The sequence below is a fragment of the Natator depressus genome, chromosome 1, assembly GCF_965152275.1.
Source record: "Natator depressus isolate rNatDep1 chromosome 1, rNatDep2.hap1, whole genome shotgun sequence".
Classification (NCBI taxonomy): domain Eukaryota; kingdom Metazoa; phylum Chordata; order Testudines; family Cheloniidae; genus Natator; species Natator depressus.
This window is the reverse complement of record NC_134234.1, coordinates 148,844,821-148,861,487: the sequence shown is the minus strand read 5'-3', so window position 1 is coordinate 148,861,487 and position 16,667 is coordinate 148,844,821. Positions and strand designations below refer to the sequence as shown.

The window sequence follows — 16,667 nt, the reverse complement described above, 5'->3', positions numbered from 1 at the left end:
ATAATGGTTTAGTGTAAAAGAGGCCTGAGAATTCAGATGTTGTAGTTGGAAGAGCTCCTTTCAGTGGCAAGAACTCATGGGGCCAGTGTGATGGGATGGTCTGTCCTCTTAAGGGTTGTGATGCCTAGTGTTCAGCCCATCCTATCGTGGCTTAGCCCTTTAAGGTTATGTATATACACACACATACATGCTTGGGAGAAGATCCTGTATCTTTAAGGGTTGGAGCCAGGAGCATTAAAGAAAGGGCAGGGTATTACTCCCCTCTTTCCAAACCATTTCGGGATTAACTGAGAGAAAGGGACCAGCATAAATGCTGCCTCCTCCCTCATAGCAAGGCAGACACTAGCAGGAGAAAACTGTTTGCTGTATCCTCCTAGCTTGAGGATTAATTGAGAAAATAAGGGGCTAGCTGAAGGAAAAGCTAGGTAAGGAGTTAGCTGGCTAAATTACAACCCAGACCAAGGAATGTCCTGTCTTTTGTAGTTTCAAAATGTCAGTCTTAATATTGTTAAGCAATACATGCATTGCAGCCTTCCCATTTATCTTGTGGCTTGGTGAGTGGAATTGTATAAAGTTAGATCCATTTTACAACAGTAATTTCTGTATTTCCTATGTAATATATAATGTATATAACTAAATGTAATACCCTACAACATTACTTTATAATACAGGTGCATATAAAGGGTATATGAGCATATAATATCGTTTAAATTCAAATTTGCAAACTGAGAATTGTGTAACTAGAGAAAGAGGGAAAGAAAGGATATGCAGTGAGTGATCTTTGCATTCATTGTTTGATGCAAATAATTGATGAAAACATTTTATCTGCCACTTATGAGTCATGACGGTTCATCGATAATGAATGAGAAAAAGTGTGCAAAGCCAGTCTATTGTATGTTCTATTTTATGCATCACCAATTTTAGGGACAGATTTTAAGCCCAGACACAGTGAGCGTATCTAAGCATATTGAAAATGTATTACAATGCATGCATGTTCGATGTAAAAAAAACATCTTGAAGTATGCATGAATGTGCTTCAAATACTTCAGATTAGAAGATGCCATTTCTTCTGTATTGATGAATTTATCTAATTTGTGTATAGAGCAGCGCAAGTCTTCTATTGTTCACATTAATTAATATTGACAGGAAACATGGTTTTTGACTAGTTTATGTTCAAGTGAGAGATTCTGAGATAATTTCTAAGGTACTAGTATGTCAGATTAAATAGCAATTATTCAAATGATTGAATAGCACATTACGCATCATGCAGATTGCAATTTTCATAATGTGTGATGCAGCCACCAAAAACTCCTCATTCAATAGTGGCGTTATACAATTGATACTTAAATATCATGGTCAAATTCTGCCTGGGTCACACCCTGTTGACTGACTGACTATGAAGTGTAAAACATAAAGCATTATTATTGGATGCTGATTTTTCCATAACAACCAGTGCAGCAAATAAGAGGACAAACTGCTGAATATGTGCTCCTTAGCTACTTGTGCGTCCACTGTAATGGCCTCTAATGTTTAATTTGGCTTAACATTAGTAATACAATTTTATAAATGTTGCACACGGAAAAGATGAAGAACGGATTTTGTTGTCATTGTAGAATAATGTTTCCCATTGGTAAAATTTCCAAGTTCTCTAGGATGTAGAAGAAAAAGTTATTAATAATACTATGTAGCACTTGTCACCTGTACATTCCAAAGCATGTTAGAGACAAAGGGTGAAAACCAGGGTGTGAAATCCTGGCTCCATTGAATTCAGTGACAAAAATGCCATTGACATCAATGAGGCCAAGACTGAATCCATGATGTATTGGGTTTAGAAAAGGGTCACATCTTTTCCTTTTCCCTGGAACTTAAAGTTGCCAATAAACAGGTTTTGGGTTGGTTTTCATTCAGATGAATAATGTGTATTGTTTTGCTGGTTGAAAGGCACTGAAGGGACTCTGGGGTATGACATCTTATAAAAACTTGGGTCTAAACGCTCATTCCTTTGAAGGAGCGTGCATAGTGAGTGGTGGCACTGCAATACAGAATGTTCTGTCTGGTGCACAGGCACACCCAAGGGTGTGAATCTGTATCTACAATCTACTAAAAAAACTACAGTTACTCGTAGAAACTCTCTTTCTTCCTGAAACAACAAAATTGGCAAGAAACATATTTTACCTCCATACTTCCTATGAATTGTGATATATTTATTGTTCAACATGGATTAGAAAAATCCATGAGAAAATGACAAAATGCATGCAGTTCAACTTGTGATGTCTAATTCTATAATTAAATAACAAGCATTAAAAACAATAGACACTGTGGAGGGGAGGGAGCCTAACAAGAATAAATGAGACAAGATAAAATTTCAGGTGTGTTGAAGTTTAAAATGTGAGAAGTAACTAAGGCCCCAATCATTGGTATCCACTAGCATAGACTCCCGCACATATGCAGACTCCCCTGAAATCAATGGAACTTTGCACAGGTGGTACATTCTACGGTAGAAGATACCGTGCAGAATCTGGGCCGAAATAAGTAAAAATTCAAATGACACATTAATTGTATTTGAAATTTCTTCAACTGCAAGGAGTGCTGTCTCTGATACCAGGAACCTTTGAAATTTAAAACTTTAGTTCCACATATTGAACTAAAGGAGATTCTCCAGTCATATAATTCCAACATCTCTTACAGTTCTGGACGTTATAAAGGAGAGTCAATTTTATCCTTCAGTTGTGAATTACCATAAGCCCTGCTATTGGAAATTATTTTTCCCATAGGGTCATTCCGGGAGTCGTTATTCAGACATGTCTCCCATTGACTGAAGTCAGGTCACCCAAAACCCGGGATTGGTATTGCTTAGTACTGTATGTTAAAGTAAATTTGAAAAAAGGTGGATTTCAGGACAAATCCTTCAGTCGTTACTCAGGGGAGATTTGGGTGCCCAAGAATGGCAGGATTTGGCATCAGATTCACTCATTTCTATTCACTTCGATTTAACACTCTAAATAGTACCAATCCCAGGTTATAAGCATCCTGACAGCTATCGAAACCAAATCCTTACCAATGATCATAAACATAAAAAATCTTATACATCTACTGTATAATTTGGTGTGGTTTATTACCTTATTATTCTTCAACCCAAGTGCTCAAGTAAAAACACAAAAAAGCAGGATTTATTATGATTGGGTAGGGGTTTCAGCAATGCTCAACATTAATAACATTTTTAAGTTCTCTAATGAATATAAAAACAATTTGATGAAGAACCTTAAAAATGCCTTAAAAGATTTTTCAATTTTCTTCCTTCTCCCTCAAACATAAAAGTCCCCAAAACATGGTTCATGTGAATACACCTCCATTTGACTAGTGAATCACTTACATTGGTTGGTAAACAAACTGAAAAGTCCATTTGATTAAAGAAAGATCCGGATCATAATCTCAAATTGTGCAGTCTGCATTGTTACAAGTCATGCTTCTGTTGGTATGCTTGCAGATGCATGTAGGGTGACCAGATGTCCCGATTTCATAGGGACAGTCCAGATATTTGGGGCTTTGTCTTATATAGGCGCTTATAATCCCCCACCCCCTGTCCTGATTTTTCACACTTGCTGTCTGGTCACCCTAGATGCATGGAAGTAAACTTTTCAGGGAATGTTCTATCTTTGGTAGTTATATGGTTTCCATACCTGTAGTATTTGAGAGCTTCACTTTCATTTAATGTATTTATCCTCTGATTACTGCTGTGAGGTAGGGAGGGTAAGCAGCTTACCAAAGGTCACACAGCAGTAAGTCTGTCAGAACAAAAAAGGAAAGGAATACTTGTGGCACCTTAGAGACTAACCAATTTATTTGAGCATAAGCTTTCGTGAGCTACAGCTCACTTCATCGGATGCTGATGAAGTGAGCTGTAACTCACGAAAGCTTATGCTCAAATAAATGTGTCAGTCTCTAAGGTGCCACAAGTATTCCTTTTCTTTTTGCGAACACAGACTAACACGGCTGCTACTCTGAAATCTGTCAGAACAGGAAACTGAACCCAGCTCTCCTGAGTCTGAGGCTAGTGCCTGAATATCTCTCCCATATGTGTCTGATCCCTTTATATACTATAGTTAACCCAATATTTGTGAAATGTTTGCCTAATAAATTATTTTCATTACACATACTATCATGCCATAATGTATATGCACAAAATATAAAATTATTGTAAAAGTGGAAACTGTAACCCTGAATGTCCTGGTCTTTTGTAGTTTCAAAATATCAGTCTTAATGTTACATTAAGGTACTTTTTGGATTAAATGTTGTTTAATCCCCCCTGGAAGAAAGTCCATGGTGAATTTATAATTAAATGAATTCGTATAGGTTTGTACTAATATGAAGATTGGGGGGAAAAGAGAACTGGGACTACATTTATTCATATGATCTCAAAATTGTTACCGGGCATACACTCGGGGCTGATTTGCCAATCACTTGTAACCTGCTTTTTTATATGTGGAGTTTGCTTATCTGTTTAGTTTGAAAAAGAACATGCAGATGAATTGAAGAAGGAATGTAACTGTTTTTGGAGGTAGAAGTAACAATAAATTCAGAACAAAATAAAATTCAGTATCTTCTACGGGTAGATTATGCCAAATAACTTTTTTTTTAAACCATATTTGTCGGATTTTGGCAGTCATTTGCATTCCTATATGTCTGAACAGTGAAGAGACCATTTTATTTAATATTATAAATTACAGCTCAGTTAGCATATTGCTTTTTCTCTCTTTCACTAGTTCTGAAAGTAATGTACTGAATAGTACAACTGATGTGGTAAGTGAAGATGTACTGTATCACAAAGAGAACAACTCAAATGGCTGTAAGTACTTCTAAAATGGACGCCTTTCATTTTTCTGCAACAGTTTGTTTTAGCTAATGACTTTTGGAGTACATGGGGAACAAATGTGAATTAACAGAATCTTTAAATGTTAAAATATATACAATAATAGATATTCATATTACAGATTTATTGTCTGCAGATGTGTTACATTTAGATAGTGCAGGTTTAGTAATACATTTTACGGCTAAAGAATTTATTAAAAAAAGAAAGAAAGCTGAGATTCTCCTTTACAGGGCTCAAAGACTGGCTCTTCTAACCAGGGGCTCCTTTGAGACCCCTCCAGTTTGTCAGTGTTGGATGTGAAAGAATTATTTAAGAATGATTGTCCATAGATTTTTCACTTTCGTTCCCTAATAGTTTTCAAGAGTTATGTCAAGATTTATTCATTGGGAGTTATGGCGCTGGCATAGGTAGATACCTTCAAGAAAGTTCAGTTGCACAAAATCTGCAGGGCAGTTCCTTGAAGTTCGCTACATACTTGAGCAAAATATTATTGCATTTACACATGGCCCTATGGAAAACTGAGACTTGCTATATCAGTACTACTAGTACCAGAATAATTCTGAAATACCTAGGTTGTCTTTATAGCCACTGTATGTTACACTACATTTTGGGATATGGCTTCTGTATAGTAATGTTCTCTGTATTATATGGAAATGTTTATATTTGGTCTTTGAAAGCTATACTGAGTATATTGATAATATAGCACTGTGGTCAGTTCATATAATTGGAAGGGAGGGATTACAGCAATGGTTCTTAACATTTTTCTGCCCCTTACGATTTGATATAGTCTCTCTCATCTCAGACTCCCTATCCATTTAGGAATATGGTAAGGAAGAGGGAGTTGCAATCTAATTTGCAATTAAGTTGCAATTTAATTGGGGATTGGTCCTGCTTTGAGCAGGGGGTTGGACTAGATGACCTCCTGAGGTCCCTTCCAACCCTGATATTCTATGATTCTATGATCTCCTTATGCCTGATTGCAACCTTCAGATTGAAAACCCATGGGTTAAAGGGTAAAGACCTTGTATTGAGTAGGTAGGTGTATCCTCTGCAGAATTTTCTGAAAATACCTGCTAATTGATGCAAAATATGTTTTGTGCGTGCATGTGTGTAATTGCTCTTCAGAAATATTTCTATGAGCCCCCAAGGTTAAGTAACTTATATCAAGGATAATTTTGCAGTATCCTGACAGAAAGAGGGCGCTATCAGAATCTGGGAAATCAGCCTAACCTTCCTCTCAGTATAATCCTTGAGAGCTCCCTCCAGCACATCATTGAGCATTCTCCTTTCAAGATGCACTGCTGTCTCAGAGTCATCTAAAAAGCAGTAGCTATTAGGACTGTAAAGTGCCCACTCAACTATTGGAGTGTTTCGTATAAGTGCAAAAAAGGACTTTGGAAGTGACAGGTCTTCATTTGCAGCACTACATTGGTTGTTGGGCCTAACTTTAGGATAGTGAGATTGTTTTATTTGCATTGTTATTATGGGAAAAAAGAGATGTGTGTGTGGTTTCTGTTTTGATTTTGGTTTCTTGTATCAGACACTTTTTTCTAGAGGTCAGCTTTCAATACTGATTTGTTTCTAAATGAGCTGTCACCATGTGTATCAATGCTATCTCTGAGCCATTTGTTTTAGCTCCATTTTCACATCTGGCCTCTAATCAGTTCATTGCCCTGGAGGGTTGAGGTGGCTAAGCTTGAATGAAAATTGGACTTTACAGCATTCTTTATGTCCAGAATGTGTGCATCAGATTAGCATGTTAAATGTTTAAATTTTCTGGGCTAAAGAGACTTTAAGGGTGCTTGGCTGGGTCCGATTCACCCCTCACATCCAACATATAAGGGAGTGTCTCATGGAGGAGATGATTAAGTTCAGTCTTTTGTAGTTGTTGAGGCTGAGATGCCACCGAGTCTGAAATATGACAGGTATCCAAAGCAGTCTTGTTGACATCCTTGCCTGAATTGTTCAACATTCTTTTCAGGTAGTCTTTTAAAACACTTGAACCACCTGAAGAGCACTGAATATATGATAAATATTGCCATTATGAAACAGGAATAAGGAAAACACTTAGAACGGAGCATTAATTGAGTGTTATAGACCAGATTAATGAAATCACTGCTAGCTGGGGAAAAAACTTCATTTGTGTCAAGTATTGAAAGACCATCTAATCATGTGTTATTTTTGAAAATGCAAAAATTACAATACACAATGTAATGTGTAATATGTTGTCATCATAGTCTTCAACGTACTTAAAATGCTGTCCATCAAAAGCAAACATGCACATTTTAATTTTTGTGCGTGCTTGAGGATTTCCCAGTTTAATATTCTCATGCAGCTAATCTCGGTGAGGGAGCAATCTTATTAGTTTAAAAAAGTATAAAGCAGTACTCTTGCCTCTAGCAGGAGTAATTTACATATCTACTGTACATCTATGAAGATTTTATTTTTTGTGACTATAGACTGGTAGTTTATCCAACGTAGTCTTGCTCTTTCTGAGTTGTGCAGCTAAAAGCTGTGTATGCATTTGTATGCATAGGCTTGGCAAGTATGAAAGGAATGAATTAGCATAATTTGTTTATGCCTTTTGTATAGCATGCAGTTTTACTGTTTTTGTGATTTGAGAGCACCTTAAATACTAGTTCCTAGGGCATGCTATTGTAGCTTGCTAGGTTTTTATATTGGAACAGCTACTTTAGCCTTTACCAGCTTTGTTACTAGGTATAAACAACCCTTAAATCATATTTTGGCAGTTAATCGATTCAATCACCTACGAGAGTTCTTCAGTCCAGTGTGCACACTGTACTTGGAAGAGAGAAATTCTGCAAACCTGGATCTTTACTTCCTTCCTTTTAATCTGGGAAAGCACTACTGCACCATCATTCTGGTCAGTGACCTGGTAAGAACAGGAAGTGTGCGCGGTCAGTGTCTGGAGCATGTTCCTGTTGTTAATGATATATACAACAGGTATGACAACATTTGTAAAACTTTGCTGCTAAGCTGTGCCTGCCAAGTGCATGCCTCAGTTTGTTTGTGCAAAATGGGTAACTACGTGTACAAAATTGGGAGTTGTACATATGCTGTTGTGGGTAATAATTACAAGTTATATCCATGAATATGAGTTTGCTTGTGTACATAATACTTTGCTGCTGCAGTTTAGGCATTGAGATTTGAATATTTAGCTATTTATTTTGACATTAATGGTAGCATTTTTTTCAGTATATTAACATTTTATTTCTGAGTGGAGTGGATAGCTATGGGAGTTGGACATTGACAGGATATGCCTCATGTCACCTGTAGGTCATTGGTTTAAGTTTGTTAGATGAGTAGTGACACAAAATTTATTACCAGCTGATGTCTGTTTGGCTTATGATAAGTAGGGTGACCAGACGTCCCTTTTTTAAGGGACAGTCCCGTATTTAAGCCCTCATGCCGGTGTCCTGACTTTTTCTTGAAAAACAGGCAAATTGTCCCATATTATCTGTCTACCCCCCCCCCCCCCATCAGTATGGGTGGTCAGATCCCTGCTCGCCCGCCGCCCGCCCACCAATGGTGAGTAGGGGGTCCGGTGACCGATGATGGGGATGGATGTTCAAGGCTGGTGGCGGGGCAAAGCTGCAGCACGGCCGCTCCCCCTGCTGCTCCATCAGTGCAGCCCTCGCTGCGTTCCGGCTCTCGGCCAGCAGGGCCCCGGCCCCCCGTTCCGTTTCCAGACGGCACTGGCTGCATGCTGTGAGCTGCGGTGGCTGGTGAGTGCGGGCAGGTGCCTGGTGGCGGCCGGTTACACATCGCCTGTGCTGCCCACCCACTGGCCCTTTACGTGCTCCTCCTCTCGCTCTCCTCTCCCTGCTTTGCTCCTTCACCCCCTCCAGCCCCGCTGCCCTTCCATATCCTCCCCACTGGCAGGGTGCGTCCTGCTCCCAGTGCTGTGCAGAGAACAGCCTGGCCAGCAGGCTCCTTCCTTCCCCCACTGCCTGTGGCTGGGCTGGTTCCCCGGGAAAGCCCAAGACCCTCCGGTCCGGGACACTGGCCAGGAGCCGAGCCCTGCATGTGCCAAAGCCCCACATAGTGCTGGCACGAGGGAGCCTCTCCGCCCCTCAGCTAAACTCAGAGTGGGGTGGTGGGGGGAGGGACAGTTTCTATCATGTTCCTGCCCCAAACCTGCAGACTGCACAGCAGCCCTCTTTGCCTCCCTCCCTCACTGTCCTGGGTCCTACCCCCAGGAGCGCGGGCTGCTCTGTTCCCTAGGCACCCTCCCCTACTGAACCACCTCTCTGGCCAGGGTCTGAGGCAGCTGAAGCCCCTGCAGTCAGGTTTCCTGGTTTCTGGTGCACAGTGTCATCCTTAGGGCTTAACCCCTTCGTGCCTGTGCCCCGTACCCTGTGTGGCCCTGCCACATGTTGCCTCAGGAAGACGCAGTGCCAGGTTGTAGGAGAGGTGGGTCTGTTATGGGGGCCCAGCCAGGAACAGAGTGTGCCAGTTGCGTCAGTTGATCACCCCCTCTGTGTCAGAGAGGTGTACGGGAATGTGTGTGTGTGTGTGTGTGTGCGAGATCTCTCCCCAGGTGAACCCTAAAGCCTAAAAGATAAGAAGAAAAATAAAAAGAAACCAACTATGCAGTATTTCTTTTTAACAGGGGCTCAGTCAACTTGATATTAATTTGAATATTTGTACTGCATAGTTCTGACTGATTGCCATTGAACTCGCTTGAATACGAGTAATTTTATCATGTGTCCTGTATTCAGCATGGGGAAATACAGTCACCATACAGAAGGCTGATTTTATTTTTTGATGGTTCAGATTCTGTAGTTTCCGCATCGGAGTGTTGCTTTTTTAAAACTTCTGAAAGCATGCTCCACACCTTGCCCCTCTCAGATTTTGGAAGTCATTTCAGATTCTTAAATCTTGGATTGAGTGCTGTAGCTGTCTTTAGAAATCTCACATTGGTACCTTCTTTGCGTTCTGTCAAATCTGCAGTGAGAGTGTTCTTAAAACGAACAACATGTGCTGAGTCATCATTCGAGACTGCTATAATATGAAATACATGGCAGAATGCGGGTAAAACAGAGAAGGAGACATACTGTTCTCCCGCAAGGAGTTCAGTAAAAATTTAATTGACACATTATTTTTTTAACAAGCTTCATCAGCATGGAAGCATGTTCTCTGGAATGGTAGCCAAAGCATGAAAGGGCATACGGATGTTTGGCACATAAGTGCCATGCGAACACCTGTTCTCACTTTCAATTGACATTGTAAATAAGAAGCCGGCAGCATTATCTCCCATAAATATAAACAAACTTGTTTGTCTTAGCGATTGGCTGAATAAGAAGTAGGACTGAGTGGACTTGTAGGCTCTAAAGTTTTACAATGTTTTGTTTTTGAATGCAGTTATGTAACACAAAAAAAAATCTACATTTGTAAGTTGCACTTTCATGATAAAGAGATTGCACTACAATACTTGTATGAGGTGAATTGAAAAATACTCTTATTTTTACAGTGCAAATATTTGTAATAAAATAATAATATAAAGTGAGCACTGTACCCTTCGTATTCTGTGTTGTAGTTTATATCAATATATTTGAAAATGTAGAAAAAATCCAAAAATAGTTAATAAATTTCAATTGCTATTCTATTGCTTAACAGTGCGATTAAAACTATGATTAATCACTATTCATTTTTTAAATCGTGATTAATTTTTTTGAGTTAATTGTGTGAGTTAACTGCAATTAATTGATAGCCCTACTTATTATTTAAACCATTAACAATCAGTACCACAGCTGACACTGCTTGGCAGCCTTATCAGATCAGTCAAATTTTGAATGACCATGGAAACTAAACTAGTCTCCTCCCCTATGGGGGGCATTCCTTTACATTAAGTGTGTGAGACATTGGTGGGGTAGTAGATGGAAGCTTAACTGTCCTGAAATTCTATGTTGAACATGTACTGTTACCCCGTCACGCTGTCTGGAGTGGCTCACGACCCAGAGTGCCAACTTCAGGGCAGATTGCAGATTGTCGAAAAGCGGGGCAGGAACTCTAAACTGGTTGTATGTTCTGTAATTATATTTCACCAACCCAGTAACAGGTGTGAACTCCTAAAGCACTACAGCAGTCTTACCGTGGAGTCACAGATAGTCCTTTTGGGCATTTCAATGTATCTTGCCACCCAGGCAGGCTGAACTATGAGATAGATGGTCACTTTACATCAAAAATCACAACAATGTTCAGGTTCTTCTCAGTCCCAAAGGATCTATCACTTACCCCTCATCAATTGTACTGAGATCTCAAACCAAAGACAAGACCTAATAGCCAGTCCTGAAATAAAGTAACTAAGTGTTACTAAGTAACTAAGCCAGTCCTGAAATAAAGTAACATTTATTAACTAAGAAATGAAATGAGAGAGATATTTACAAGGTTAAAACCGGAAACATACACACAAAAATGAATGGCAGTCTTTAGATTTAAAAAGGTAATATACACTTCTATAATAAGCAGCTCTATATGCCCTTTAGGGCTGACCCATGCCAAGCAGCATGAGGATCTCTTGCTTATGTTTAGGAATCTTTGCCCCTCAGAGTCCAGACAGCATAAAGAGACCAAGTTCCTCCTTGTCAGGGATTTTTATCCCCCTTCACCCCAGAATAAAAGATGATGGGATGAGTTCATAAGTAGGCCTCTCCTTCCTGGAGGCAGCAAGGAATGCAGTCAACAAGGTCTCTGTACTTTGGTGCTACACAATGTCTCAGTTGCCTTCAATGGGCTGTCTTGTATTGAAAGATTAGCACTTTACCTTAATTATTGCTTCTTTTCCTGTTTGGTGAGTTACACAATTACAAAGGTTTCAGAGTAGCAGCCGTGTTAGTCTGTATCTGCAAAAAGAAAAGGAGTACTTGTGGCACCTTAGAGACTAACACATTTATTTGAGCATAAGCTTTCGTGAGCACATCCGATGAAGTGAGCTGTAGCTCACAAAATCTTATGCTCAAATAAATTGGTTAGTCTCTAAGATGCCACAAGTCCTCCCTTTCTTTTTACAATTACAAAGGTTTACAGTGCAACGCTCAGTATAACTTTATACCATGACATGCAGGTATTAGGAGTAGATTAATACATGCAGCATCCTACAAGCATTCTTTTAAGTCTAAATACTAAACATATTCTTATGGCACTAATATCTATTTTAACTATGCTAACCCATAGGGAAGCCAGACTGGTTTCCAGCTATGCATCTGTCGGTGTTCAGTGAGGCCCTGGGCCTTTGGCATGAGCTAGCACCCGTTCTACAAGCGTCACAACCCCCATCATCAGATAGCAGATTCTTGACCTTATGTTTCTGTCCAACTTTTGCTCAGTCATCCTTCTAACATACGTATCTAAGATCATTGAATGGGTGGTTTATAAAAGCTGCTTTTTCTTCCTCTGCTGTTACTTTCTCTTGATTTGCCTAATCTGGTTTTTGCCTTCAGCACTTTACTGAATCTGCTTTAACCAAAATACCCAACCAATTCTTAATAGACAACTTCCATGGCTTTTCCTTTGTGTTCCATCTTCCTTGATCTCCTTGCAGCTTTTTATGTCATTGGTCACTTACTTCGCCTTGATGCCATGTCCTCCCTTGGGATTTGTGGTCTTGTCCTCTGTTTTTTCTCCTACCTTCCAACCATTTTTTCAGCATCTTCTTTGCTGAATTTCGCTCCCTGTCTGTCAGTGTCCATCCGCACTCCGTCTTTGTTTCTCCCCTCTTCTCCCTTCACACCCTATGTCCCTGGATGACTTCAGTTGCTCACATAGATTCAGCATCCAGCTCTGTGCTCATGACACTCACAAATCTCTCCACATTTGACCTGGCTCACTCAGTCCAGTCATGCATACCTAATAGTTTCTCCAGCACATCCTTTTGAACTATGACTAGCTCAAACTCAACATTGCTGAAACCAAGGTACTTTTCATCCCATATCTTCTCCACTTCCACCCTACTCCATTGCTGTAAATAACACCACAGTCTTCCCCATTACTCGAGCTGTATCGTGAAGATTGTTTTCAATGTCTGTCCCTTCTCCCCACATACCCAGACTGTTTACAACCCTTGTCACTCTTTTTTCTCTACATTTGTAAAATCCAAACATTTCTGTTCTAATAGCTAACGGTCTTGTCCACCACGTGGTCATTTCTCAGTTTTATTACTTTTCCTTTTCTCTGCCCTTCCGGGTACCTACCTCTTTATTTTCCTTCAATCCATCCAAAATGCAGCTGCTAAAATTGTCTCCATCCTCCCTCTGATATCTACCTAATATCAATGAGTATCCATAATTCCTCACCTATTGTTAATACATACATTTCACAATGCTATTAATCTCCAGTGTGTCACTAGCTTTCAGAAAAGACCTCACTGTGTACACTCTTATAATACAGTAATATTGTATACAATCAGTTGATTCAATTGCTTATCACTCCAGGTTCAGATCCTCTGTCTTTATGACCAATAAACCTTTGAAATGCTTTACGCCTCAAAGCAAAGTTTATTCAAGCTGCGAGGAGACTCAACATGGAGTCTGTTGGTGAAGGAAGCTGCATGCTCTTTCTTCCCCCACTTGTGTTTGCCATTGCATCCCCCTGCTGTCTTGTTAGTCCTGTTTCTACTTATATGTAAATATGCACCTTTATTGTCTTTGCCTGAATATTGGGCTGGTCAGAGAATCAAATACACTTTCCTTTGTCTAAGATAGACTTGTTTAACAACTCCCCCAACATACCTGGTTTACATAGACTATCATAATTCCAGCATATATTCATAACTCTTAATACACACTACGTACATACATCACACTAGAATATTAATGATCAATGAATTATTAGTTTTCAAATGATACTTCAAAAGGCATATTTTGTACAAAGATTATTACAGCAGCTTGTAGGGTGTGAACATAGGGGTGCGTATTGACACAGGCTTGCAATATTATAATTGTCATTTCATCATTAATAAACCATAATTTAAAGAGAAGTCATGTAAAGCTCAAGTCTCTTCATTTAGGTGATGTATACCTAGGTATACAATATGAACTCTGCTGCACCTAGTCTTACTCAGTCACCTCATTCACGGCCATTCTATTACTTACCTTATACTCATCTCCATAACAGGCATCAGCTATTACAGTGGTGACTATTCTCTAGAGCAGGGATCGGCAACCTTTGGCACGCGGCCCGCCAGGGTAAGCCCCTGGGCGGGCCGGGCTGGTTTGTTTACCTGCCTCATCCACAGGTTCGACCGATCACAGCTCCCACTGGCTGCGGTTTGCCGCTCCATGCCAATGGGGGCTGTGGGAAGCGGCGCGGGCCGAGGGATGTGCCAAAGGTTGCCGATCCCTGCTCTAGAGCAAGAATGACAGTCAGTTAACATCAGTTAGATTGCAGAATGGTGTGAGGACCCCATTCTCACCAAATTCTGCCTGCAGTTGCTGTCTATCATCACATCTTTGATGCTTTCATGTTGAACAAGACCCAGTAGCAAGTGTCTATCTTGTTTCAGAATCATTCTTTCCTCTCATATGCTAGCACAACCACAGCTAGGCATGCTGCTTTTTAAACTGTGAAAATACCTCTTTGTTTACCTCTCTGTTGGCACTGTAGTGGTCTTTTGAAATGACAATGGAAGTTTAACTTACTTATAACAACACTTTTTAAAAACTTAAGTGATTAATATTTAATAAACCTCTTGCTATTTAGAAGAAAAATTGAGGCTCTGACATGTCCTTCAGATATTAATGTAGATTTTTTTTCACATGAGGCGTTGTGGAAAAAATATGTATTGCCTGACACAGTGAATTAATGAGGCGGCCTTTAGTACTAGATCTTCATTTCTGGGGGTTGGTTCACATGCCAACTCTTTATTTAAGTGACTAATAATCATTATAAAGTTATAGTTTTAAAAGTGTAGTGATTTAGAAAGTCCAGGCCTTCTCCACCTAAATATCTTGTGGAGGGAGAAGGTTCACTATCTTTTCCCCTTCCTGTGCAATTTAAAGACTTCTTTTATGTGGAGCTTTAAATTTTCTTGGAAATCATCAAACCTGGATTTGTGCTGGAAATGGCCCACCTTGATTATCATGCACATTGTAGGGAGAGTGGTCACTTTGGATAAGCTATTACCAGCAGGAGAGTGAGTTTGTGTGTGTGTGTTTTTTGGGAAAAGGGGGCGGGGGGGGGGGTGAGAGAACCTGTATTTGCGCTGGAAATGTCCCACCTTGATTTTCATGCACGTTGTAAGGAGAGTGGTCACTTTGGATAGGCTATTACCAGCAGGAGAGTGAGTTTGTGTGTGTGGTTTTTGGAGGGGGGTGAGGGGGTGAGAGAACCTGGATTTGTGCAGGAAATGGCCCACCTTGATTATCATACACATTGTGAAGAGAGTGGTCATTTCGGATGGGCTATTACCAGCAGGAGAGTGAGTTTGGGGGGGGGGGGGGCGGAGGGTGAGAAAACCTGGATTTGTGCTGGAAATGGCCCAACTTGATGATCTCTTTAGATAAGTTATTACCAGCAGGAGAGTGGGGTGGGAGGAGGTATTGTTTCATGGTCTCTGTGTGTATATAATGTCTTCTGCAGTTTCCACAGTATGCATCCGATGAAGTGAGCTATAGCTCGCGAAAGCTCATGCTCAAATAAATTGGTTAGTCTCTAAGGTGCCACAAGTACTCCTTTTCTTTTTGCGAATACAGACTAACATGGCTGTTACTCTGAAACCAGTTTTTTGAGAATTATTTTTCCCAACCATTTTTTTAAAGAACTTTAGCATCTCTGTGCTTCGGAGCAAGGACTTGAGATTTGATGAGAGGATTAAATATGCCAAATCTATATGCATGGCAAGGCTGACTGTGATCGCTAGATCACATTCCTTTCCAGAATCAGGAAAAGACATCAGTATTCTTGATTTCCAGCTGTCAATATTGTTCCACACTTTTAAAAAATAATATTAAGGCTGCAAAATTAAGCACTCAAACAATAAGAATATTCACAAACCTCCCAAAACACCATAAACACGATTCCTCCTTCCCATTCTGCAATGTCAGGAAAAGTCTGAGCAAAAAGAAAATTGGCCTTACGGCCCTTGGAAATCAGCACATTTAGATCTTGTCAAACCAAGTTTTGAATTGAGAGAGCTTCTTTTTACACATAAGTATGTTGGTATAATTAATGACAGAGAAAAAATAATGATAGTAGAATGGAGTGTTAGCAACTGGTACTTTTATAAAAGTAGTTGTATATGCCAAGAGCTTTTACAGGGGCCTTATGGAGCCATAACATTGTCTCAAAAGGGAATAATTTCCATTTAAATTGGTTCCCCAGGGTGGTAATTAGTTTGTGGGTGGTACACAAGTTTTGCCAGGGGTTTTAGTCCCCTCAAGAAAGATGTGTTTGAGCTCTTAAACCAAGGAAAGGGAGATAAATGCCATGGAATTTGAATAATTATCTTTTTACTAAGTTAGAAAACTTATAAACACTGTGTTTTTAGCTCTAGTGTGAAAAAAATCCTTACAAAGTGGTGAGTAAAGGTAAAATGAAAAACAGACTTATTTTAGGTCACTTAGCCCATTCTACAGGGAGCATTGGCGGCGGAGGGATGGACTAAATGACCTAAATAAGTCTTTTTTTCATTGCTGCCTGAACCATACCATTCCTAAGAAGGTTCACACAGATTTTACTTGTATAAACCTTGGTGGAGGCCTGTAGTGGCAAATAGTTTGTTAGTGGTTAAAGCTGCGGCCATATGAGATGATTACATATTCCTTTTGCTGGCATGCAG

At 39.9% G+C, this 16,667-nt stretch overlaps 1 protein-coding gene across 1 annotated transcript in view; it reads left to right on the top strand.

The window, feature by feature from the left end:
• CFAP47 (cilia and flagella associated protein 47) overlaps positions 1-16,667 on the top strand; it is a 635,949-nt gene that overhangs the window by 260,452 nt on the left and 358,830 nt on the right. Inside the window, exons 41-42 of the mRNA XM_074968655.1 lie at positions 4,764-4,846; positions 7,621-7,766. Of these exons, the coding sequence (XP_074824756.1) occupies positions 4,764-4,846; positions 7,621-7,766 (229 nt within the window). The remainder of the gene's footprint in view (positions 1-4,763; positions 4,847-7,620; positions 7,767-16,667) is intronic.